Below are 24761 nucleotides of genomic sequence, written 5' to 3' on the forward strand. Positions count from 1 at the left end.
TATTTTTTCAGTCAGTCATACTTCGAAAAAAATAACACCTGTGAAGACTTTAATTGGTGTGATAGGAACTGGATATGCCCAAATTACAAGCAACATTGTACACATCTATTACAGTCAGGATCCATTGGCATGTGAAGCTTAAGTAAGAAGACTTAGGAAGTTAACAAAGGAAATTGAGCCAGAAATACGCTTCACTTATTTCATAGATTGCTAAAGATTAATCCTAAATTCTATCACTCTTTTGAATAATTAAATCTCTCTGAAACTTCATCCAATATACATTCCTAAAAGATCAAAATACACATAATTATGCTTTGGAAATCATACTGGTGCTAATTTTAAACCTAGATAATAAAAGTATAATTTGAGCAACAGTCTCTACATTTTCTGATAAAAATTCAAAATCTTGAGGAAAGTCGAGAAGTATTACATCTAATGCTTCTCTTTGATATATCAAGTTTGTCACTACCATAAAAGAAAATTTGATTAGGTTGACAGAACTTATTCTTCACCTAGGTATGTTTATTTATAACAACCACAGTATTTCAGGGCTGAAACGGGCTTTGAAGATCATTTATTGTAATTGTCATTCTTCTCTAAGGAGGACAAATGATTTTTAAAACTGTATAAATGTAAGCACCACATATTTGTATTTGGGAATCAGTGGCAAAATAATGCTACTTTGACTTATTCAATATAATCACAGACTGTCCAATGCAATAGATAGATTCCACCATTATTCTTATTTTTTTTCTCTTTTTTGTTTCCTTTATTTTTTTAAATATTTATTTTTGAGAGAGACAGAGACAGAGCATGAGCAGGGGAGGGACAGAGAGAGAGGGAGACACAGAATCCAAAGCAGGCTCCAGGCTCTGAGCTATGAGCACAGAGCCCAATGCAGGGCTCAAACTCATGAGCCATGAGGTCGTGACCCGAGCCAAAGTCAGATGCTTAACCAACTGAGACACCCAGGCACCCCTCCACCACTATTTTTAAAGACCTTTACTAAAAAGAAGTTGAAACCAGCATTAGTCTAAAAAATTTCATCAAGTCAGTACCTCCTTAACATTCTGATGCTAAATTTAAATATCTTAGGTTGATATTTTAGACTGAGACACATATTAGTCATCATTAGTAATCAAATGCATTAAAAGCTCATAATTATTCCCCATATACACCTAAAAATATTAATGTCCTCACATATAGACAAGACTGAAGTATTATTTTTTATACAAAATAGTCTTGGGATTGAGGCATGGACCAAAATGTGATATTTCTGATACCAAAGGAGGAACTCATGATAAATCAAAACATTCATATATTTATATATATTCATATATTAAAGATTATATATTTCTATTCAATAAAATATGCTGAATTTATAAATGTTCAATACTTTTTTTTCCCAAGTCAGTTTACTACTTGCTTTTTTATATATACTGTTGGCCAAAAATGGCATTAATAACTCATTAGAAAAAATGTTTCATGAACAAAAATACATCAAAAATTCAATTTTTACAAGCATGATAAAATATGTGTTTGGCTAAATATGAGTTAAATGTTGTATTTCAAAACTGTGATAAATAAAAAGATTTAAAAAAAAGCACAGGAAAGAAATTTGGAACAAATTTAGTAAAGAGTTATAATCTCACCAAATTATTTTGTTTAATGTTTATTTTTGAAAGGGAGAAAGGGAGAGAGCGCATGAGCAGGAGAGGGGCAGAGAGAAAGAGAGAGAGAGAATCCCAAGCAGGCTCCAGGGTGTCAGTGCACAGCCTGACACAGGGCTTGAACCCATGAACTGTGAGATCATGACCTGGGCTGAAACCGGGGGTCGGCCACTTCACTGACTAAGCCACCCAGGTGCCCCTCACCAAATTTAACAAGTTTATTAGAGAATCTTAGGTTTTCAAGCATAACCTTGCCTGTAGTCATATTTACTTTTTTCTTATAAAACAACCGTCCATATTGGTGCTATGCTGTACCTCACTTTTCTATTATACGTTGACTCACTCAAAGGACATCTTTGCCAGGTTTTCCTTAACTTCACCATATTTTTATCATTAACAGTCACAGTATGGAATTAGCAACTCAGACTCATTCTTTTTAGAATTTAATTTTAAGTTTATCTGAAATATTCACCTCCTCCTAGTGCTATATCCCTCACTACACTTAACGGCTCTGAAACTTGAAATGGAAGTATTTCTCTCAAACGCTACCTCTTCCATTATAATCTTAGGTACTAAATACTCCACTGTTTCACTAAGAGAAAAGCCAGGCAAGGCTACAAACCTCTCTCTATTATCTTTTATTGGGAAATAGGGATTCCTTACTGGAGGAGATCTAAGGCTGCTCTGACCCACCTACCACAGTTCCTCTTGTATCAGTGTCTTAGTCAGTTTGGGCTGCTATAACAAAATCCTATAGACTGGGCGGCTTAAACAACATTTATTTCTCACAGTTTTGGATACTGTGAAGTCCTAGATACAGATGCCAGTAGATTCAGTGTCTGGTAAGATCTCTCTTTCTTATTTGCAGATACCTGCCTTCTTGTATCCCCATATGGGTAAGAGAGAGAGAGATCATCTCTCTCATGTCTCTTCTTATAAAGGCACTAATCCCATTCATGAGGGCTCCACTCTAGTGACTTAATCACTTGTCAAAGGCTCCACCTCCAAACAGCATCATATTGGGGATTAGGCCTTAAACATATTAATTTTGGGGGGCATAAACATTGAGTCCATAGCAGGTGACATTTCTTACTAATGGGCTCTCATAGATAGAAACAATTGTACAAAATGACTTAATGCTGCCTATGCTTTTTTTGTATGTGTAACCAGGAAATCCACACATCCCTGTCATGCTGAATATTGGACATGATGGCAGCTTCACTGCTGCTACCCCTTAGCTCAGCCTCACCTATTCTCTGTATTTTCCACTGATAATGTATAGCACAGGTACAGATAAGGAAACTTGCTGCTTAAGTAGGCATTCAATCAGGAGAACAGGAAAAATGGATATAACTTCTCACTGCATTTCTCCTTCTTTGGTCTTTGATTGACTGTAAGGACAATAGAGCAAGAAGGGCAGGGCCATGGGAAAATATAGAGAGATGTGGAAATAAGGCCAGTCCTAAGATCTTCAAGCCAATACAGAATGATTTTTTAATAAAAAAACAGGCAGGATTCTAAATGTCTAATTAAAAGGTCACATTAAGTAAATTAATTTGCTTAAGTACATTAAGTAAAATAATATGAAGAAATGTTATATCAAACATTAAAACAATGAAAAATTACAAATGCCAGTACTATGTTATATAAAGAAGATGATTCAAAATTGCATTAAACTCACCATAACCTGGAGGAAATTTTTTCCATTTAATGAGTGCAACTAGCTCACATATGGATAAAGTCGGCCACTCCTCATAATATGGACATTTATGAATTAATTTCATCTTTTCTTTATTTTCAAGCTTTATGTTTTCCTGAAAAAGTCATTAAAAAAGAAGGAAAATGTATAGCAGATAGATAAATGGCATAACAGAAAAATAAAGGTTATATAGCACAAAATACATTTGAATTTTATAGGAGCATCATTCCAAGACCACATAACCATATTGAAATTTTAGTCTTCTGGTGTGCTACTAAAATTATATTTTCCCACCTTTCATAATATTTTTAGGCTTCCATAAATATTTTTGCATTTCTTAAAAATCTTGTCATAATCCAGACTAAACTCAAAAGTTGTACATGATAATATCAAATAATTGATACTTACATTTTGAAAATAAAACATACCAAATATTGTTAGAAGTGAGTGACTCTGAATTCAGGGATTTGGAAAGAAGTTGAATTCTGAGATAGTCCTCTGTACCACTGACACTGAGACCACTATATCAAAAGAAATCCTGACTATTTTTAGAGACCTAAGTCAAGAAGATGGATGACTCACCATCTCCCTCCAACCAAAGAACCCAACTGTAGCCGATGCCAGTGCCTTATTGCACCAGCACCAGACTTAGACCCTTTCAAGAAAAGCTGGCAGAGCAGAACAATGGGGGCCTTTTGATGCAGTCACTTATACAAACTTTCTCTGCCATCAGGTGAGGAGAAATCAAAAAAGCGAAAATTTTGTATTTGACTTAAGGAGAGTAAGTTGGTAAACTTGAAGTAAATAAATTATCTTAATGTAGCAGAATTAGGGGATCAGAATTAAGTTGTGATCACCTATACATGCAACTCTGGGTTTGAATGTCTATTAAAGCGATAAAATAGCATGCCAATTATTCCAAACTGTTTTTTTTTCAGGTGGATTGTACAGATTTAGAGATCTGTCTGTATGATTGTCTGGTATCCCTAACACATGACATGCTGTTGACAACCAAAACATGCTTGTTGAATGAATATATGAATAAATGGATGCATAAATGAATGGATTTAAAATTCATGAAAAACCAAAAGTGCTCAAAATACACATAAAATATATTCATAGAGACCTTTCTTTCTACTTCAACTACCCATCATCAGAAACTTAAGTAATGTTCACCAAATAAACCACATTTTTATTGTCTCCAAGTCAAGTTATATTAAAAAATAAAAGAAATGTGGACATCTTATGTCTAGAGGCAAAACTTAGCTTGAATTTATACATCTATTGTGTTAATATAGATTAGATATGATCATACCGATTTTAACCTCACATAATCCTTTGCTGGGATTTTAAGAATTTCACAATCTTCTTCTGTGATCACTGAGTACTCCTTTGTGTCTGATTCAGTCTGAGCTGTAACTTCCAGTGTTCCAAAGGTACTCCATTGTCGAAGCTATAAAAATATGGAGGCAACTTAAACTTCATTATCATTCATCAACATAAAAATACCACTGATTGTGACAGGAGCAGTCTAGAAGAGTCTGCAAAAGCACTGATTGCAGGTCAAACTCCGAGTCTATGAAAAAAGGGGATCTAAACAGTCTTGCATGGGTGTCATACTTCTGCCCAATGTTACCTTCCCAGGGCAAGAAAAAATTCCCATTTTCTCACTAGCATGAAGAAAATAACTGTAAGAATAGATCTTCTGTTTTACCCACTGATTCATTTTAAGTACATAGAATAATGCTTGGAACATAGTAGCCATTCAATAAATATTTGTTGAAAGAGTGAGGAAATAGAACTTATATACTTGGTCTTCTGCTTATTTTATTATCCTCATATGTTGGTAGTAATAATGAAAATGAATATAGTGTTATGCAATATATAAATCACTGGCATACATATACACATGTAGGATGTCCTAATTTATTATGTAAAAGATAAATATTTAGCATGCCAAAATGTTACTCTAGAGTACTTAATTGTAAATAAGATATATATTATAGATAGATAGATAGATAGATGATAGATAGATAGATAGATAGATAGATAATTATCATAGATAATGTATATCTATGAAATTGAGAAGCTTCTTAGGGAAAACATCAGGTCTATATGGTTAAGATGATATGAGAAGACATCTGCTCCTACATTTCAGATCCATAGAAAGGCTGAACAGTTATCTTTTTAGTTGAATGGATAGCTGAGATTTAATCTGCAAGTCCAGAAATAAAGAGGGATTTTAAACAGTCACTGCTGAAGCAAAGTGGTTCACAGTGATATCAGACTAGAATAAATGCCAAAGGGGGTGAATTCCAGGGTTTGTAATACATGTGGGAATAGGAGATGAGACTTAGAACCATGGAAGGTGAGGAACTGGAATTGGGCCTTCTTGCATAAAGTCTAGGAACTTGGAGGATCACCTATATGTGAAATGGAGGCAACAAAAACTTTAACCACTAATCCAGCTGTGGAACTGGGAACAGCTGTCATAAAATCAAGATTCTAGGTCTATAAATTGTGTGAGTGCAGAGTATACATTTACAAATAGTACAGGACTCAAAGCTAAAAGATTACTGTAAATTCTGTTACACAACTAGAAAAACAGCTAAGATCCAGGAAAGTATAAATTTAAAACCTTAGGTATGAATTGAGGAAAAAAGGAACTCACATAGGAAGCAATCCCTGCTAATAACAAAATCACAGTAAAAAATTATAAGCCTCGCAAGTGAAAAAAAAAAACCCTACAATGGTAAGTCAACAAAGAACTTTAAAAAATGAACAACATAAAGAAACTATATACAATTAATATATTAGATCATGAAACCAGAGAATGACATTATGGAAGCAAAAAGGCATTTTGCAAAAGAACAAAATTAAGCTTTTTAAAGTAATAAATAGTTATTAAAAAAACTCAATGGACACATTGGTTAAAACTAAAGAAACAATTCATGAAATGGATAAAATATGAGAAAAATCATTCAGAATAATCATTCAGAAGGAATCTGAAATGAGATTTTAAAAGATATGGAAGATAGATGGAGACCATTCATCATACAGCTACTACGATTTCCAGAAGAAACCAAAAATAATGGGAGAGGAGTAATTATTACATTAAGTGATAATGGCACTAAATTTTCCAGAATAGTGAAGAGGTGAGTCTTAGAAATGAAGTAATACACAACATCTCGATGTGTATTTGTATCTTGCATTCCTGCTCAGGTTTTGGTGTAGTCCATTAGTCTTTCTCCTCCACGTCCCCCTTCATTATCTTGTTAGACATCAGAAAATTCAAGTAGATAGTTTTTACATACATTTTTCCAGATTTTCTAATTGTTTTTAGGATAAGACTTAGTTTGAATTACCTAATAAGCCCTTATGAAAGCAAAAGTCCTCCACAACTTTGAATAATATTCTTAAGGCTTTCTTTCTTGATGCATTAACCAATATCATCAAACTCCTTAATATTATTAGGAAAATATTATATTTCTAATACCCTTTACACACTGTATGTATGTAAACATTGTTTACACTGAATTATTGTATAGCTGAATTATTTTTAAAAATTACTAATATTTACACTTCCATTCCATTATATAACTATGGTCACCTTCAAAGTACTCAAAAAAAAAGTTTCAAACTAGAATTTTATTAACTTAAAATAGGAATATAGAGTGAGGAAAAATAAGCATCAAGTTAATTTTTGGCATCACGTGAAACAAATTTAAAAAGATGAATTTCACTTAGAACAATAGTGAATCCAAAGAGGAATACAAAACAGTTGATAAAAAATGTAAATAGTTGATAATAAATGTAAATAAAATTTATTGATATATAATAATTATAAAATAATTATAAAGTAACAAACATGAGATACCTTTAAAATAAAATAGATTTAAAATACTTTTAGAACAGTAATTCCAAAGAGAAGAGCAGGAAGATTTAAAAAAAAATACTGAGAATATACTTTGGAACTAGGAAAGACAAAAAAAATATATAGCTTTTCTTAGTTAAAATTGCAAATTTAGTAACATAGAAATAAGAACATTATGGATGGAAAAAGAAAACACAATGACACAAAAATAAAGTGATGAAATCTACTATGTCCCTAATAATATCTAATAAACACCTATAATTTGACTCTGGGCACCTGGGTGGTTCAGTTGGTTAAGCCTCCAACTCCTGACTTTGGCTCATGGTTGTGAGATCAAGCTCTGTGTTAGGCTCCACACTTCATGGGATTCCCTCTCTTTCTTTATCACCTACCCCCACTCACGTGCACTCTCACGCTCTCAAAATAAATACACATTTACAAAAAATAGATTAAAAATAATTATAGAAAATGACAAATTATTAAAAAAAAATATTTTCCAGAAGAGAATAACTAAATAAACCACACACAAAAGAAACATTCTCAATCTTACTAGTAAACAGAGAAATGTTTATTCATCTATGAGACTGAAAATATTAAGGTACTCTAACCTATGAGACTGGGGCAATACTTTTCTTATATAACTCAAGAAACTGTAAAACCTTTTAAAATGGGAAATAATCTGGCAATGTTTACTAAAATTAACAAAGGATATATGAAATGTTTTATCCAGGAACATATCTCTTAGGATCTACCTTGTAGAAATGTATTCTTAAGGATGTATTTATAAAACAATGCAGCACATTTTAATAACCTCCAACTGGAGTATTTTTAAATAGCCACCAGTTAATGTGTGTGTATGTGTGTATTCAACTAAATCTAAATTTTTACATACTGTTTAAAATTAGTGACATCTATGTACCTTACCCTTTATGAATACTTATAGTGGAAAAAAGACAAATAGCAGTGAAAATATGTTGAAAATTTTAATAAACTGAACAGTTACAAAAATGGTAATCTATATAAATTTATATAATTGTTTATATGTTTATGTTAGCTCAGACAAAGTTGTACAAGTGCAAATACCAGGCTATTCAGGGGAAAGGTGGAAGTAAAATGACAAAAAAGACATTATCTTTTCCTTCAAACTCTATTTTCTTTCAATTACAGAGAGAGTTTGTATTAAATTTTAAGTTTTGGACATTTTAAAAGACGTTTAAAATAGATTCAAAACAACATGCTGTGTTATTTTCCACACCTGCGTTCTCTCTCTTGGTATCTTTATATTGATATATGAAACATCTTTTTTTTAAATTTTTTCTAATATTTGTTTAATTTTTATTTTTTAAAAAAATTTTTTTTTTCAACGTTTATTTATTTTTGGGACAGAGAGAGACAGAGCATGAACGGGGGAGGGGCAGAGAGAGAGGGAGACACAGAATCGGAAACAGGCTCCAGGCTCCGAGCCATCAGCCCAGAGCCTGACGCGGGGCTCGAACTCACGGACCGCGAGATCGTGACCTGGCTGAAGTCGGACGCTTAACCGACTGCGCCACCCAGGCGCCCCTATTTGTTTAATTTTTAAGAGACAGAGAGACAGAGTGTGAATGGGGAAGGGGCAGAGAGAGAGAAGGAGACACAGAATCCAAAGCAGGCTCCAGGCTCTGAGCTATTAGCACAGAACCCAATGCTGGGCTTGAACCCACCATCAGTGAGATCATGATCTAAGCCAAAGTCAAATGCCCGACTAAGCCACCCAGGTTCCCCAATATATGAAATATCTTAAATGATATATATTAGATGTGTATAGTTATCTCTGAATGATGAAAGTGCAGACAACTATCATTTTCTACTTAATACCTCTGTATTTTCTGAAAATTTTAATGAATATAGTAATTTTGAAATCTGGCAACATTACAAAGCTATTTAAATGATATACAGCTCAATGTTTCTCAATTTTGGGGGAAACACTCATTAAGGTTAGGTAAATAATCCTATTTTGCTGTAGATAGATGTTGGAAGTGCACAAAGGGAGCTATTTCTCTCACTTCTAAATTCTCCTATTATTTTACTGAAAAGTAAATTGATAATTACATTTATTGGGAAATGATGTATTCTCATGATTAAAAATTTTTACACTTCTTTACTAATACATGACCCAAACATTTGGTACTGAATAATATGAGTTGGTATATCCATTAAGATTTCTTTTATATGAAAACATTGTTGAGGTTTGTTGCAAACTGCATTTTACACAAATGAACTTTTTTGAAAAACAGTAGACTTCTATAGGTATAATTTTTGTTTTATTTTTCCAATGTGTCTAGCTTTCAGGCATTTACACATTAAATAAGATCAATAACTAAAATTAGAATTGCTATTTTTAAACCAAGGAAACATCATGTTCTTAACCCTGTGGAACATATTTTTTTCTCCCTATGGGGCTGAAGAGGCAGATAGAAAATACAAAGCCTCTCTAGATAGGGGTTCATAAATTTAGTCCAAGGATGGACTTTTAGAAGATTCTTGAACTCCTAATATCTCATGCCACAGTTTGTGATTATTTGTAAATTTCCATTTATTTCCTTGAATGACTTTCTATAGCTTTCATGAGATTCTCCAGGATGTCTATGTCTCAGAAAAAATTACATTTCCCCTATGACTTAACTGGCTTATGTAGAAAGTACATTCTCATAACCAAATAATGTTGTACAATAAGAAAGTAATATGAAAATGTCACATTTCATAATCTCTTACATGCTTATGGAGGATTTTGGTCATATTAGGGGTATATTGTGATATCTAAAAGGTAGAAGCAGGAACTAACCTGAATGTGAGGACAGTCTAATTGGGACCTAACTCAACCCACTAGTTGAGAGACTGGCCTGTCTGCCTCAACAGAAATTCCCTGAGTACATTGATACCAAACCTATATGCTGAGCCAACGAGGAAGACATTTCCAATTACAGGAAAATAATTGATATTTGAAGAATATATGAAAAGCTATGCATTCCCTAAGTAAAAGCTATAAATCAAGTCAATTTGTAGATATAGTCAATAAATTCCTCTTTAAAAGTTGTCTAAATAAAGCTTACTATTATGACCCTCATGCATTTTGGCAAGAAGAGTCCAGATATCATAATGGATCAGAAAAGTAGAAGAAATTGTTTTTATTTCCTCCAAAACAGAGTGGTTTCTTCTCAGGGAATTTCCACCTTCTCAGTAATTCACATGAAACACTTATTTGAAAGACCTAACACACTGACTGCTTATTTGAATTCTACTCAGCTTAAACCCAGTTTAACTCCTATCTCTTTTCTAAAGCTACCTGGATCACCCAAGTTTCCCCCCTGATTTCTAATAAATTATGTGCTCTTTGTTTTGCTCTATAACATGCAATAGTCTTATAAGTAAGGACATTCTAAAAATATTAATAATGTTATATCACTATCTTAAAACTTTGAAGATAAATGAATGTGTTTCCTTCTAATATAGGAAGATTTTCAGCAGCAAAGGAGCCTGGGTTAAATATAATCATCATCTGATGCCACTTTAAGACTAGTACAATTCTACCCAAATATTCTTAACTTCTAAAAGTTCTGTTGTAGGGGTGCCTTTGGTGGTTCAGTTGGTTAAGCTTCTGACTCCGAATTTCGGCTCAGATCATGATCTCACTGGTGTGGGTTTGAGCCCTGCATCAGACTGCACTAACAGTCCTATTAAAATCACCTACTATAGTGTTGGATTTGTTTGCTTCTTTCTTCTTTCCTTCTTTCTGTCTTTCCTTCTTTCTTTCTTTCTCTTTCTTTCTTTCTTTCTCTCTTTCTTTCTTTCTTTCTTTCTCTTTCTTTTTCTTTTCTTTCTTTCTTTCTTTCTTTCTTTCTTTCTTTCTTTCTTTCTTTCTTTCTTTCTCTTTCTTTCTTTCTTTCTTTCTTTTTTTCTCTTTCTCTTTCTTTCTTTCTTTCTTTCTTTCTTTCTTTCTTTCTTTCTTTTCCTTTCTTTCTCTCTCTCTCTCTCTCTTTCTTTCTTCCCTTTCTTTCCTATTCTACCAATGTTTACTTTATATGTTTTGAAGTAATAAGTTTCAGTGCATGTTATTTCACAATAATTACCTCTCTTTAGTTTTAATAATGTTCTTGCAATGAAGTCTACTTTCTTACTATTAGGAGAGCAACACCAGCTTTCTTTGGGTTAGTGTGTTCTGGTTTATCATCTTCCATTATTTTACTTAGCAACTTATGGTATATTTGTAATAAGGTGTGTCGGCATATAGGAGGTTATTTTATCTACTCTGACAATCTTTGTTTATTCGTTAAAATACTTAGTCTGTTTATATATAATGTAATTATAGACATATTTAGGGTTAAATTTTCCTTCTTATTATCTGCTATTTGTCTATTTTTGTGTGTCATTTATTCCTTTTTATTTAGTGCTGAACATTGAGGATGAAAAACTGTTATTGCTGTAGACGATATCTTTCTCTGAGATGCTTCACTTTTCAACTTACAGTTAAGTAGTGAGTGTAGAAGCAAATTAACATGATCCAATCAGGAACTGAGGTGTCTGAGGCTGGATTTAGTTCTGGGTTTCTATTGATAGACTAACATGTTTATCAGAAGTTCTTATCCTTGATAGACACAGAGCTCTTTTTTTAAGTTTATGTATTTATTTTGAGAGAAACAGACAGTATGAGTGGGGAGGGAAAGAGAGAGAGGGAAACAGAGAATCCCAAGCAGGCTCCACGCTGCCAGTGCAGAGCCCTGGCTCAGTGCAGTGCGGGGCTTGAACTCAGGAAACCATGAGATCATGACCTGAGCCAAAACCAAGAGTTGGACATTTAACCAACTGAGCCACCCAGATGCTCCTAGACACAGAACTCTTAATTGCTCTCTGTCAAATGCTATGAGACTGAAGACAGTTCTTGTTAGATTTTTAGCTGCATACTTTTACTTGGGTTCTGTGATGATTAATTTTATGTCAACTTGACTGGGTTATGGAGTACCCAAATAAATTGGTAAAATATTATTCTGGGTGTTTTGGATGAGTTGAACATTTAATTAGTACACAGAATAAAGCAGATTGCCTTTTATACTGTGGCAGGCTTCACCCAATCACTGAAGGCCTGAATAGAACAAAAGACTGATCCATAACCAAGTAAGAGAGGTTAGGAAAATTCTCCATTCAGCGGCCTTCAATCTGATCTCCATACACAACAGTTATTCCTAATTTTAGCACATCTTCCAGCATTTAGACTCAAACTAGATACTGATTTGACAGATTTTGGACTTGCCAGTCTCCATAACTGACCAAGTCAATTCCTTATTAGCTTATTATCTATCTATCCATCATCTAACCATCACCTATCTATCCATCCATCCATCCACGCATTCATCTGTCCATCCATCCATCCATCCATCCATCCTACTGGTACTGACATTCAGATTTTTATAGATTTTTAGCCTCTTGGTCCATAACTCTTAGGAATAAGCAAATGCCCTAAAGAAAAGAAAGGCATATCAAGGTACCTTTCCTCTGATTTTCTTTTCCCAGTATCTTGCCACCTCAAGTCCTGATTGTCTACGTAGACTGAACTCAAAATTATATCACTCTGGTACTCTGAGATTCCTGAAGTTCTGATCCACTGCTTTCTGTTTATTCATCCTTATGATAATTACAAATTGGCAGTTGCCTCAAAGGAAAGCAACATGGAATGTCTGGCTCAAAATAATGTTATTTCCTTTCTTTCTTGAATCTTGACCCTTCAAATCCTGGTTCCCTTGTTGCTCTCAAATATCTTCAGACAGTTGTTTGGTTGGTTCCTTTGATCCAAATTTTATAGTGTTCTAGCAAGGAGATTGTTCTGATGTAAACTACTCATCCTGGTCAAAAGCAGACTGAGATTCAACAAACTAAAGGGACTGTTTCTCTAAAATAAAATCTACTTCCATTTGTACTGTTTGGACTTTGTTGGCTTGCCCTTATCATCCCAAATAATTCAGAATCATCAATTGGACAATGACATCCAAACCTTTCTCATAGAAGATAAAGGAAAGGTAGAGATTTTGGCAAGATAGTCCACAAAGTTTTACATAAATTAGTATCTATAATAAGAAAAATATTCTGAAGAGCCTTATCGTAGTTTTTACTGTCTTTACTATCCAAAAATAATGGAAAAAAATTAGATGGCAGGGCGCCTGGGTGGCGCAGTCGGTTAAGCGTCCGACTTCAGCCAGGTCACGATCTCGCGGTCCGTGAGTTCGAGCCCCGCGTCAGGCTCTGGGCTGATGGCTCAGAGCCTGGAGCCTGTTTCCGATTCTGTGTCTCCCTCTCTCTCTGCCCCTCCCCCGTTCATGCTCTGTCTCTCTGTGTCCCAAAAATAAATAAACGTTGAAAAAAAAAATTAAAGAAAAAAAAATTAGATGGCAGCCTTTTAACACAAGGAAGGAATTAGTAACATCCAAGGTATATTTAAATATAAATATAAATATAAATATAAATATAAATATAAATATAAATATAAATATAAATATAAATATAAATATATTCCATCTCTTTTTCTCTTTCTTTCTCTGTAGATAGATAGATATGATAAGCAAGCCAATGAATATTAATGTATTAATAACAGAATTTCTAATTCCTGAACTATTCATACATATCAGATATTAATAAGAATAATGTAAGTACTTAGCATTCATTGCTATTTGCAAGTTATATATGCCATATGTGTTTGTGTGTCCTGTTTAGTTTTCTTGGTCAATTAAATTTTTAAAAATCTTTTAAAAACTATACATTTTCTGGTTCATATAAAAGATATTTAGGAGTGCAGGAAAGGAGTGGGTTGACAAAGAAAAATAGTACCTGAAGAACTCATAGGTAACATGTTCCTGTATAAGTATCACAGTACCTACAATATAAAGTCCCCTGAACAGCCCAGACTGCATATTATTAGCACATGAGCACAGTGCTGATATCAGCTGATAACCATGAACTGAATCTCAGATATAGCCCAAGCATTCCCTTCTGCATTAATCTTTTTTATGTTTGAGAGAGACTAACTCATACAATACCTTCAGCATTGACCGGAACGACAGTTTCCTTTTCCTGTTCTGTTACATTTGGACTGCTGACTTTTTGCTAAAGAGATATAAACTTTTATTCTATGTCCTCAAAAGGTCCTAAATGACTACCCTGAAATCTGAAGAAGTCACCCAGCACAATTCAGCACTTTCATGAATCTAATTTGGAAATAATGAAGGTATAATTTAATCAGAAGTGTAATTCAAAGATTAAACCAATTAATTAAAAAATAACATTTGGACAAATAAAATATATTTCACAATTTTCTAAACATTGTTGGTGCTCGAAAAGTATTGCTGACTAGTTAGAAGTGAGAAAAATTATTTTTCATATCATTATTATTATCTGACATCTTTTTATTTTCTTATTAAAAGGGAGAAATTAATCTCTCTGATATATAAGAATGCACAATTCAACCTGTAGAAATAATCATTCCAGCATGCCATTTGGTGAAATTGACATTATACTGCAAAAAATATTGATATTATACTGTAGAATTGATATTATACTGCAGAAAATATAACAATGAATGTCATATTCCCAATAATTTAAGAGTAAGCACTAAGAACTAAAAGTACTGCCATATTATAATATGGAATACAATGTCAACTAAAGAAAAAGCTAGCATATATTTTAAATAATCATAAACTTTAAAAAATTAGCATGTAAAATTTAGTAAAAAGTTAATGGAGCATACGCTGAAATGTGTACTTTATAGGTATTCATATAAGTGCTCATCAGATGTTCATTAGCTATTGCAGTTATAAAATCTAAAGTTTCTAATGGATTGATATCCTTCATGTGTTATATGGTTTACTCATTTTTAAATTAATTGGTCTGGTGTGATTTTAATTTTATGTGAAAAATTAATATTTTTGGTAGCTTTGTACAGCAGACTTTTTAATAAACCAAAAACAATGCTTTCTGACTTTATATTCAAAATAGAACATTTTATCCACAAACACTGAATTCAATGGTTCATGTATCCATTTATTCTGAGTTTAATAAGTTCTTATAAAGAAGATTCAGTTGAATAAGCTTAGATATAAAGTGAAATAACTGTGTCAATCTAATCTCAATGTGAAATGATTTAATATTTACATTTTTGCTTATAGTTAAAATAAGTATTTTGAACTGCAGTTTGGGATATTTCCTTATTCACCATTAAAGAATATAATGTTCTTAACTATACTTTCTACTATTATCAGTGGAAAGCCTACTTTTTAAACTTTTCAATGAATAGTAAGAATATAAAAATAATGGGATGCATGTGTCACTTCGAATCAGTATTTTTATATCTTTTGGGTATATACCTAGTAGTGCAATTGCTGGACCATAGGGTAGTTCTATTTTTAACTTTTTGAGGAAGCTCTACACTGTTTTTCAGAGTGGCTGCACCAGTTTGCATTCCCATCAACACTGTAAGAGGGATTCTCTTTTTCCCCATCTTCGCCAACACCTGTTGTTTCTTGTATTGTTAATTTTAGCCATTCTGACAGTTGTGAAGTATCTCATTGTGGTTTTGATTTGTATTTCACTGATGATGAGTGATGCTGAGCATCTTTTCATGTGTCTGATAACCATCTGTATGTCTTCTTTGGAAAAATGTATCTTCATGTCTTCTGATTTCTTAACTGGATTATTTGTTTTGGGGTATTGAGTTTGATAAGTTATTTATAGTTTGGATACTAACCCTTTATCAAATATACCATTTGCAAATATCTTCTCCCATTCCATAGGTTGCCTTTTGGTTTTTTTGACTGTTTTCCTTTGTTGTGCAGAAGCTTTTTATCTAGATGAAGTCCCAATAATTCATTTTTGCTTTACTTCCATTGCTTCAGCAAACACAACTAGTAAGAAGTTGCTAGGCCGCTATCAAAGAGGTTGCTGCCTGTATTCCCCTCTAGGATTTTCATGGTTTCCTGCTTCACATTTAGGTTTTTTCATCCATTTGAATTTATTTTTGTGTTTGGTGTAAGAAAGTGGTCCAGTTAAAACTTTATTTATTTTTTTAAGTTTATTTATTGTGTGTGTGTGTGTGTGAGAGAGAGAGAGAGAGAGAGATACAGAGAGAGAGAATGGGGGAGGGGCAGAGAGGGAAGGGATGGGGGTCCAAAGTGGGCTCTGCTCTGACAGCAGAGAGCTTGATGTGGGGCTCAAACTCACAAACCATCAGATAATGAATTGAGCTGAATTCAGGTGCTTAACTGACTAAGCCACCCAGATCCCTTTCTTGATTTTAAACAAATATCCTTATAGTATACTTCTATAAGTATACTATTCTATTGCTGTCATGACATCATGAAGAAATCCTGCCACATGCTTTTTAAAAAAATTTCAGCGGGGCGCCTGGGTGGTGCAGTCGGTTAAGCGTCCGACTTCAGCCAGGTCACGATCTCGCGGTCTCGCGGTACGTGAGTTCGAGCCCCGCGTAGGGCTCTGGGCTGATGGCTCAGAGCCTGGAGCCTGTTTCCGATTCTGTGTCTCCCTCTCTCTCTGCCCCTCCCCTGTTCATGCTCTGTCTCTCTCTGTCCCCAAAATAAATAAATGTTGAAAAAAAAATTTCAGCAAATTCCTTTTATAATTAAGCTTGTGATCCCAAATTGATTTTTATGTAGAATATGAAGTAAACATGTAGTTTCATCTATTCTATTCACATAGATAACTGATTGCCTTAGTTCATATTAATGAATCATCTCACCACCCTCCCCACTGTTTTTCATGACACAGTTTTACCTCCAGAGTGATTACATATGTGGATCTAATTTTTGAACTCTGGCTGCCCATATGTTCATCTCTGAGGCACTATCAATCATTATAAAAGCACTATAGCAATTGTATAGTCTTGATATCTGTACCTCTTCCCCAAGGGTCTTCTTCAGGAATATCTGGCTATTCTTTTTTTATGTTTACTTATTTATCTTTGAGAGATGGAGGAGAGATAGACAGAGAGAATCCCAAACAGGCTCCATGTCAGCACAGACCCCATGTGGGCTCAATCCCACAAACTGTGAGATCATGACCTGAGCTGAAATCAAGAGTCAGATGCTAAAAAAAAAAAAAAAAAAAGTCACAGGCTTAACAAACTGACCCACCAGACACCCCATGTATCTAGCTATTCTTAGCCTTTCGCTCTTTAGTATAATTTTTAGCACCACCTTGTGAAGTTCCACAAGGAAATTACTTGAATTTTTTCACTGAAATTGCATGAAACCTGTAAGTCATTTTGTGAGACGTGTATCCTTAAAATATTGAATATTTCTATCCACTAAATATAGTGTAACTGTATTTAAGTCTTCTCTAACACATTTTCAAATTTTTTAATGTTTATTTATTTTCGAGAGAAAGATAGAGTTTGAGTGGGGGAGGGTCAGAGACTCAGAGAGAGAGGGAGACTATCCAAAGCAGGCTCCAGGTTCTGAGCTGTCAGCACAGAACCCGACAGGGGCTCAAACTCATGAACTGTGAGATCATGACCTGAGCCGAAGTTGGATGCTTAACTCAACTAAGCCATCCAGGCTCCCCTTCTCTAATATCTTTTAATGAACACATATAATGTTTTCCAAAAAGTATCACAACAAATTTTATTTTATTCTTTCTCAAGTACGCAATATTTTCTGTAGATATTTAATATAATCTTTTTTATTAATGATATCTTCTAAACATACTGTGAATTCTTTATTTTATTGTCAAATCAACAGTGAGTTTATAACATAGATAATGATTTATTAAATTTTAGTCAATTCTTTAGTTTTCACTTAGAGGGAGAGGTTGGCAAACTTTTTCTGTAATGACTAGAAAGCAAACATTTTCAGTTTTTCAGGCCACATAGTCTCTGTCACAAGTATTCAACTCTGCCACTGTGGAGTAAAAGCAGTCACAGTGTATAATAAATGGGTGTGGTTATATTCTAATAAAATTTTATCCACAAAAAAAGGCTATAGTCAGATTTTACCAAGGGTTTGAGTTTGTCAGCCCCAGGTCTACAGACCCATTTATATTATCAAGCCCCCATATACTTTGCTATTATTTCTTTTTTAACCCTAAAAATTTATAAAATAATCATCCCATAAGCTAGAGTAAAAATGATTAACATTAACATACAATAACAGAAATATTTTATATGATATACTATATGGTATAAAAGAGTATTACTAAGATATGATATTTGTATAATTTAAATTTAAAAATTACAGTATCCAGATTTTTTAAATTGATATATTTCCTCCTTTAGTTGCCTCTCTGTTCCTCTTAAATATTTTACATCTAATTTTCTTTGACCTTGGAAGTCATATTTTCAGGCTTGTTAATTTTGTTAAATATTTGTAAATTATGTCATATAAACATCTATTAAACTCTCTTAGAAGTAAAGTATAAAGCTTGGAAAATTTGCTTGTCTTGGTAAAATGTAATTAGTCTGCTATAAAGGCCTTTGGTTTATCTAACGGCTAATAATAGAAGAAATTGACACATCCATTCTTGTTAGATGAAATATTGATTACTGTATATAAAGAAAACCCTTTGACAAAATAATTAAACCCATAAATTTACCTGAAAACAATGTGTATATGTATATGTGTGTGTACATGTTTCTTTATTTGGTTGAGTAAAGTCTTTGTCACCTCTTTAAGGAATTATCATCATCCAGAATGTATTACAGTGAAGGTTTACTAAAACCTTCAATAAACATTTTCTGATTTTCAATAATATAGTTAGCTGTATATTTTGTCCAGTTTGATTTATGCAAATATATTTCTGAAGATGGGTAAAAGCAGTTTCTTGAACAACTGTTTGGGGGAAAAAATAAACCAGTTAACTAAGCCAGTTAAAAATAAGTAAGAATTGATTTCCAGTATTAATACACACATACACGCACATACACACAGTTTCCATACAAATGACAAGCTTATAAAAGAGAAGTAAATTATGGTCATAATAATTGACAAGGACACTAAGTAAATGTAAACATTATTTTTAATTAATGAAAAACAGAGTTAAGACCACTATATACCACCATGGTTTTGATTATTCTTTTCAGATGATATTATGTGATGAACACTTAGCACAGTGTTCACAGGAGTTAGCTAAGTTAGGAACTTAGTACAGGAGTTCTACTTAAACGGAGGAAGTTCAATTCCCATTCTCAAAGTAGGGCCTGATGCTCTGACTTTTTGCTCCCACAGTGAGCTGTGCTTGTTTAATCACCCTAATCACACCATCAAACTGAAACTATCAGCTGCACTTCCAGCCATCTCTACCACATCATTGTCTTCTGCAAAGCCAAGACAATTTCTTATTTATCTCAGTACCAAACACATAGTACGTGTTAAAAAATGTCTGTTGAACCAAACTGACCATAAGAAAAATGCTAAAATACAATCTTTGATCAGGACAGATAAGGACCTCTTAAAGTATTTAAAGATTTTACGTGTTAAAGTGGCAAATATCATGATTATCTCTCTCAACTGGCAGAACCAAGCTAAAAACTTTAACCTTCAGCCATCCTCTGAATTGCGTTCAATAAAGAATGTATTAGGGACAAGCATAGTTCTTGAATTATGCCTAAATGTACTTGCATTTTTTTGCCATCAACAAGTCAAAGAGAAGCTCCATCTTCAGATCTGTGATATTCTAAGTGGTATCCTCTTAGTGGTATCCTACAGCTGTCACTAATCTCTGAGAAATACACCAGTCACTGAAGGAACATGTTTCATGGTCAAACGTAGTCCTTTGGGGGGTGGGGGGGAATGGTGCTTTATCCTCAGAGTATAACTATGATCAGATACACCTCAAATAATTGGAAGTTTAAATTCACATGCTTCCAAAGAAAGAAATAGTATACAGTAAGAAAGCACTATTACAAAGAACTTGGGATAAATTGAAATGTCAAAGCACATTGAATAAAACATTGAGGTTGTTTGCTGCTTGAGCAAATGGGAAGAATCCAATAATGCTCGAGGAAAACAGCACACTAAGGAAGGAAATCTGATGGAGGAACTTTGAGCAGTACATACAGCCAACTTCAAAGAATTTATTACTATGTGTTTTCACAACCTGTCAAGAATCTCTAAAGAACACTTTAAAGATTTATCGTGTTAAGGGAGAAAAAATTTGCAAGTCAAAACAAAATAAGGTCATTTTTGTTGTTATGTTTTCTTTTAATTACTGATCTTTAGACATGGGAAGGAAGAATATTGGCTCCCAAAACTGTTGACTCAAAGGGAGCAGGGAGGGATGGATTTGTTGAAGAGGAAGTAAACTGTCAGCAAATGTGGAACACCTGCAATGGAGAGACACTTCACCTGTATCAATATGAACAGAAGTCTGGGACTGGGTAAATCTGGTCAACTGCACAAGTTTCCATTGCAGGTCAGTGGGAGCTATGGAATTTAAAACGTTTGAATTATGCAGTTGTTCAAGTAAGTGTTTATTTTTTTCACAGGAATATTAGTATAGTTTTCTTTGAAATTATGGTTTTACAGTTATTGACCATAGTGTACGAAAACAGACATTTTATATACACATTGGTCTTGCAGCATCAGTCTATTTTGTCTTATTCTGCTTAATAAAGACAGAAAATGTTTTCTGATACTAGGAACCATACTCAAGGCTCTACAAATATTAGCTCACTGAATGAATACCCATAAAAACACTATGACATGAGTCTGTTAACATAACAAAAATTGTTAATGTTTATTTATTTTTGAGAGAGAAAATGAGATAGGAGTGTGAGCAGGAGGGTCAGAGAGAGAGGGAGACACAGAGTCCAAAGAAGGCTCCAGGCTCTGAAATGTCAGCACAGAGCCCAACGTGGGGCTCGAACTCATGGACTGAGAGATCATGACCTGGGCCAAAGTGGGATCCTTAACTGATTGAGCCACCCAGGCACCCCTAATGTATTCATTTTTTTAAATGATGAAAATTAGAAGGCTAAAAAACTTTTCCAAGATTACACAGCTGGTAAGGAGCAGAGCCAATATTGGAAAGTAGGCAGTTTGGCTTCAGAGCCTGAACTGGCTCAGTCACTTCTCTGTACTACCTCTGTATGCTCAGAGCCAGGTGCAGAATAGGTAAGGAAAAGGTAACTTGTGAATGTTGAAAAAGGATAAATACAGATATTCCTTTTAATATTAATTTTCTTTAATTGGCTGCACTTCCAGATTTTTCAAAAATTTAAGAGTTTGAAATCTATGTGTTAAATGAGAGGAACAAATTATCCTAAATGGCCTTATACTTATTTCTGTGATCCTTTCCCTTAAATAACTGTAATAATTTATTCCCTCTTTACAGCATAGCTCTATTTTCATGTACAGATGTAATCTGATCATGTAAATAAAAATAAAACAGTAAATAAAACATGGTAACTATTCAGTAACTTTTTGACATGCACGAAGTTTATTTCCTGTACCTTCTACATCTTACTTATATCCTATATCTTTCCTTAACCTTCCATGCCGCATTCCTATCCTCCCACAACTTTCACTGACCTCAGATTGTCCCTTGCCTTCTTGAATCACAACTGTTGTGCCCCAATTACTTTTTTTGGAGACTTTATTTTTCAGAGCAATTTTAGGTTAAAATAAAAATGAGAGGAAGGTACAGAGACTTCCCATAATTCCCTGCCCCCACACATGTATACTTTCGCTCATCATCAACATCACTCATCAGCATAGTATAATTTTTTAGCAAGGATGAACTTAAATTGACATGTAATTATCACCTAAACTCTGCAATTTACATTACAGTTCATTCTTGATGTTGTACATTCTAAATATTTGGACACAGATGAATAATGACATTTATTCATCATTATAAAATCATACAACAGACTATTTTTACTGCCCTAAACATCCTCTGTGCTCTGCCTATTCATCTTTCCTTCTCCTACTACCACTTCTGGCAACCACTAATTTTTTAAGGTCTCTATGGTTGTGTCTTTTTCAGAATGGGATATAATTAGAATTATACAGTACATAACATTCTCAGATTGGTTTCTCTCCCTTAGTAATATGCATTTAAGGTTCTTCCATGTCTGTTCATGACTTGATAGCTCATTTATTTTTAGCACTGAATAATTTTCCATTGTGTGGATATACACAGTTTATTCATCTATTCACCTACTAAAGAACATCTTATTCCTTTCAAGTTTTGGCAATTATGAAAAAAGCTACTATTAACACTTCTGTTCAGGGTTTTGTGTGGGTATACCTTTTGGGCAAAATTCCTTTGGGTAAATACCACAAGGCTAAGAGTATATTTAGTTTAGTAAGAAACCACCAAATGATCTTCCAAGTGGCTCACCATTTCACATTCCCTGAAGCAATGAATGAGTGTTCTGTTGCTCTCCATCCTTGCCAGCATTTGGTGGTGTCAGTGTTCTAGATTTTGGTCATTCTACTAGGTGTATAGTGGCATTTCATTGTTGTTTTAATTTGCATATCCCTGATGAAATATGATGTGGAGTATCTTTTCATATGTTTATTTGCCATATCTTCTTTGGTGAGGTGTCTGTTAAGGTTTTTGGTTCATTTGTTTTGGTCCAGGTTGTTTGTTTCCTTTCTGTTGAGATTTAAAAGTTCTTTGTATATTTTAGAAAGCAGACCCTCATCAGATGCATCTTTTGCAAGTACTTCCTCCCAGTCTATGGCTTGTATTCCCATTATCTTGATATTATCCTTTGTAGAGCAGAAGCTTTTAATTTTAGTAAGGTACAGCCTATTAATTATTCCTTTCATAGATCGTGTCTTGGTGTTGTATCTAAAAAGTCATCACTGTACCCAAGGTCACCTACATTTTCTCCTATGCTATCATGTAGGAGTTTTTATCATTTTGCGTTTAACATTTAGGTCTGTGACCTATTTTGAGTTAATTTTTGTGAAGGGTGTAAGGTCTGTGTCTAGATTTACTTTTTGCATGTGGATATCTAGCTGTTCTATCACTATTTGTTGAAAAGACTGTATTTATTTCATTGTGTTGCCTTTGTTCCTTTGTCAAAAATCAGTTGACCACATTTATGAGGCTGTATTTCTGGACTCTCTATTCTGTTCCATTGATCTATTTGTTTATCTGTTCTTTCACTAATACCACAGAGTCTTAATTATTGTTGGTTTATAGTAAGTCTTGAAGTTGCATATTATCAATCCTCCAAATTTGTTCGTCTCCTTCAGTATTGTTTTGGCTATTCTGGTGTCTTTTTCTTCTTCATATAAACTTTAGGGTGAACTTGTTGACATCGATAACATAACTTGCTAAGAATTTGATTGGGATTGCACTGAATCTATTTATCAAGTTGGAAAGAACTGATATCAAGTTGGAAAGAACAATATCTTGGCAATATTGAAACTTCCTATCCTAAACATGGAATATGTCTACATTTATTTAATTCTTTATTTTTATTCATCAGAGCATTGTGGTTTTCTTCACATGCATCTTATATGTATTATGGTAGATTTATACCTAAATAATTTTTAGGGGTGCTAACATAAATAGTTTTGTGTTTTAATTTCAAATTTCACTTGTTCACTGTTGGTATATAGAAAAGCAATTGACTTTTTATATTAACCTTTTACTCTGCAACCTTGCTCTATTATTAACTCCTAGAGATTTTTGATTGATGCTTTCAGATATTCTAACTTAATTTCCTAATTCCTCCTTCTTATCCATTTTTCATCTAATATAGCTAAGATACTTATAGGTAGGTAGGTAGATAGATAGATAGATAGATAGATAGACAGATATATAGATGGATGGATAGATAGATAGATAGATAGATAGATAGATAGATAGATAGATATAAGAATATATGTTCATAAGCATAATAGCCAAATACAGTGTTGATATTATTATTTTGGACAAACTGTTATCTGTAAGATCAAGTAAGAAGAAGATTTTAAAAGTTTTTGTCTTATTTATTCCTTCTCTGATCTTCTTTCTTTCTTCTGTGTAGATTTTAGTTTCTGACCTATATCATTTCCTTTCTGTCTGAAGAATTTTTTTTCACACTTATTGCAAGGCACCTACCTATACCAGGAACAAATTGAGAAAGTCTTTATTTTTCCATCACTTTTGAAAGGTAAATCCCAGGGTACAGAATTCTAGGCTGGTGTTCTTTTTCTCTCAACACTAAATATTTCATTCCACTCTTCTTGCTTACATGGTATCTGAGAAATCAGATGAAATCTTTTGTTACTCTATATGTAAGATGTTTTTCCCCCTCTCTGGATTCTTTCAGAATTTTTTTCTTTATCTTTAAATTTTGTAATTTGAAAATAAAATGCCAATATGTAGGGGTTTGTTGTTGTTCTGTTTTGTTTTATTTTGTTTTGGCATTTATCCTGCTTTGTGTTCCCTGAGGCTCTGGATCTGAGGTCTATTGTCTATCATTACTTTGGGGAAACTCTTGGTCATTGTTGCTTCGAGTATTTCTTCTGTTCTTTTCTCTTTC

At 33.6% G+C, this 24761-nt stretch overlaps 1 protein-coding gene across 4 annotated transcripts in view; it reads right to left on the bottom strand.

Moving 5' to 3' along the window:
- The window catches only part of CNBD1 (cyclic nucleotide binding domain containing 1), a 492838-nt gene that overhangs the window by 156385 nt on the left and 311692 nt on the right, over positions 1–24761 (bottom strand). For all 4 annotated transcript variants that reach the window (XR_015246579.1, XM_086695101.1, XM_086695102.1 and 1 more), the window contains exons 7-8: positions 4685–4822; positions 3352–3484 (exon numbers count right to left, since the gene is read on the bottom strand). Coding sequence is in view for 3 of the 4 variants with exons in the window: in XM_086695101.1 (XP_086551227.1) it covers positions 3352–3484; positions 4685–4822 (271 nt within the window). In the remaining variant the exon portion in view is untranslated. The remainder of the gene's footprint in view (positions 1–3351; positions 3485–4684; positions 4823–24761) is intronic.

The sequence above is a fragment of the Puma concolor genome, chromosome F2, assembly GCF_028749965.1.
Source record: "Puma concolor isolate L17-30 chromosome F2, mPumCon1.1.hap2, whole genome shotgun sequence".
Lineage (NCBI taxonomy): Eukaryota > Metazoa > Chordata > Mammalia > Carnivora > Felidae > Puma > Puma concolor.